At 50.4% G+C, this 1,870-nt stretch overlaps 1 protein-coding gene across 1 annotated transcript in view; it reads left to right on the top strand.

Annotated features, from left to right (window-relative positions):
• Nucleotides 1–862: 862 nt before the first annotated feature.
• Nucleotides 863–1,870, top strand: part of EMH_0030970 (uncharacterized protein) — a gene marked incomplete at both ends in the record, with an annotated part of 1,650 nt that continues 642 nt past the window's right edge. Inside the window, one exon of the mRNA XM_013494475.1 lies at nt 863–1,870. Coding sequence (XP_013349929.1) covers nt 863–1,870 — 1,008 coding nt within the window.

Genomic DNA, 1,870 nt, shown 5'->3' with positions numbered 1-1,870 from the left:
GCCACCGTGGGTGATGGTGAGCGGCTTTTCACTCATTCATACTTTCGGGAAAGCATATATAAGCTGTGTAAGCCATTAAACTGTGTCTAGACACATTCAGCAGCCATTGTGAAGAGGAGATTGCAGCTTACCCCTGCAGCGGCCGCGAGGCACTGCCAGTCTGAGGCGCTTGCTGCAACCAGCCCGGCGAGAAACGGACTAGAACGGCGACGATAAGTCCGTAACAGCAAAAAAGAATTATAAAGAAACAGTTATTTACATATTTAAACAAGAAATTCAGCTGTCTAGGGAGAACCTCAACTAAGCTGGGCTTTTTCAAGTACTTGTTTTGCCGAACGAGTCCATTCGGTTTCAGTCCACTCGGGCGACCGGGATCCTGCGTAATAAACATCTAAATGGCGTTGCTTGTTTCGAGTTATTTACCCCGTATTACACACTTTATAAATAACATTTAATATCCCCACAGCAATTCGAATATATATACGGAAGCGACCCCACGAAAGCTGAACAGAAAGACCCCTACCGCTCACCCGCTCAGTCTCGAGTTGCTTCAGCTCTGGGCCATTGGCCACGCGGTGCTGTTCAAAAAGACCAGTCCATGAACTTCTTTTTTATAGTTATATTATTAAAAACGGAAATATCGCCGCTATATTATACTGGTAATTCTTTCTTGTAGCCTCCAGTGGTGCCTTTCTTCTGTCATCCTGGGGAGAGGTTGTCGGGGCTGTCAGCATTTTTTTTCGCGTTTCGTGCTTGTACAGACTGTCTTCTTAGGTTCAGAGGCTGTACTCACTCTTTAAAGAGCTTCTGAACTCGTGAAGAGCATGCGGGAACATTTTTAAACCCGAGGCTCGCCTTGAGGATGTCAATTTGCTCATCATTCTCTATAGCAGTATCCGATAGAACCGTTTTCCTTCGTCCATTCCGGGTCAGCAAGATGCACTGGGTAACCTCAGGTCTCCTTGGGGTGGCACTTTTGCAACGTGCTGAGGCAGGCTGGCACGAACACTTTGGCAGGGATATAGGATATGAAGAGCCACGGGGTGGCTTTCCAACAACGTCGGTGTACCCGGCATACACCCACGGAAGCCCATTGAAGCAGGATGAGACGATGACGTTCCAGGGGCCTGACTGGCTGGGACAGCAGGAAACTCTAATGGAGGGAAACGGAGTAACATCACTTACAGAACATTATTCTTTCCCTTCCCTTCAGCCTAGCTATGAACCCCCAAGGCACCCTGGAAGTTCTCTGCTCTCTCTGGCGACAATTTTGCGGCGGTCGAGCCCTCCTTTGCGTTCGGCTTTGCTGCGTAACTTCATTTACTCCGTGGCACGTCTCAGGACGCGTCATGTGGGTCTGGGTAGCAGCGTGAAGAAGGCCGACAGGCTGGCAAAGAAGAAGGATAAGAAGAAACAGAAGCATGGGGGGGCCGACAAGAACGATCGGAAGGGCGCTACTGAGAGGCGTATTGCAGCCTTGGCGTCCAAGTTCGCCGGTGTTATTGGGGCTGCTGAAGGCGCTACTGAGTCGGAAAAGAAGCTGGCAAAGTTTCTGTTTGTCCCATTCAGGAGGCTGGTACAGGAGACAGAGGAGCTTCTATCGGACATTGCAATGAACGGCGATGCGGAGGTGATGATCGTTGCTCTAGACCGGCTCGCTCCCCCGCTTGTACGAGGCTTGTCTTACCTAGAGGCCCCTCAGAGTGAAGGGGCAGCCGAGGTCCTGGAGCCGGCTCGGGATCTTTTGCTAGAGAGGGCCAGGGAGTTGGACACTGTTCTGCTCGAGGCACAGGCTGACCCAGAGGGAGTAATGCGTACATATACCAGGGACTTTACTGAGCATGAAATTGAAAGAGAAAAGCAGTTAGCA

Source organism: Eimeria mitis, genomic scaffold (genome assembly GCF_000499745.2).
Source record: "Eimeria mitis Houghton genomic scaffold, Emh_scaff1170, whole genome shotgun sequence".
Taxonomy (NCBI): Eukaryota; Apicomplexa; class Conoidasida; order Eucoccidiorida; family Eimeriidae; genus Eimeria; species Eimeria mitis.
This window is presented reverse-complemented; position numbering and strand designations above follow the sequence as displayed.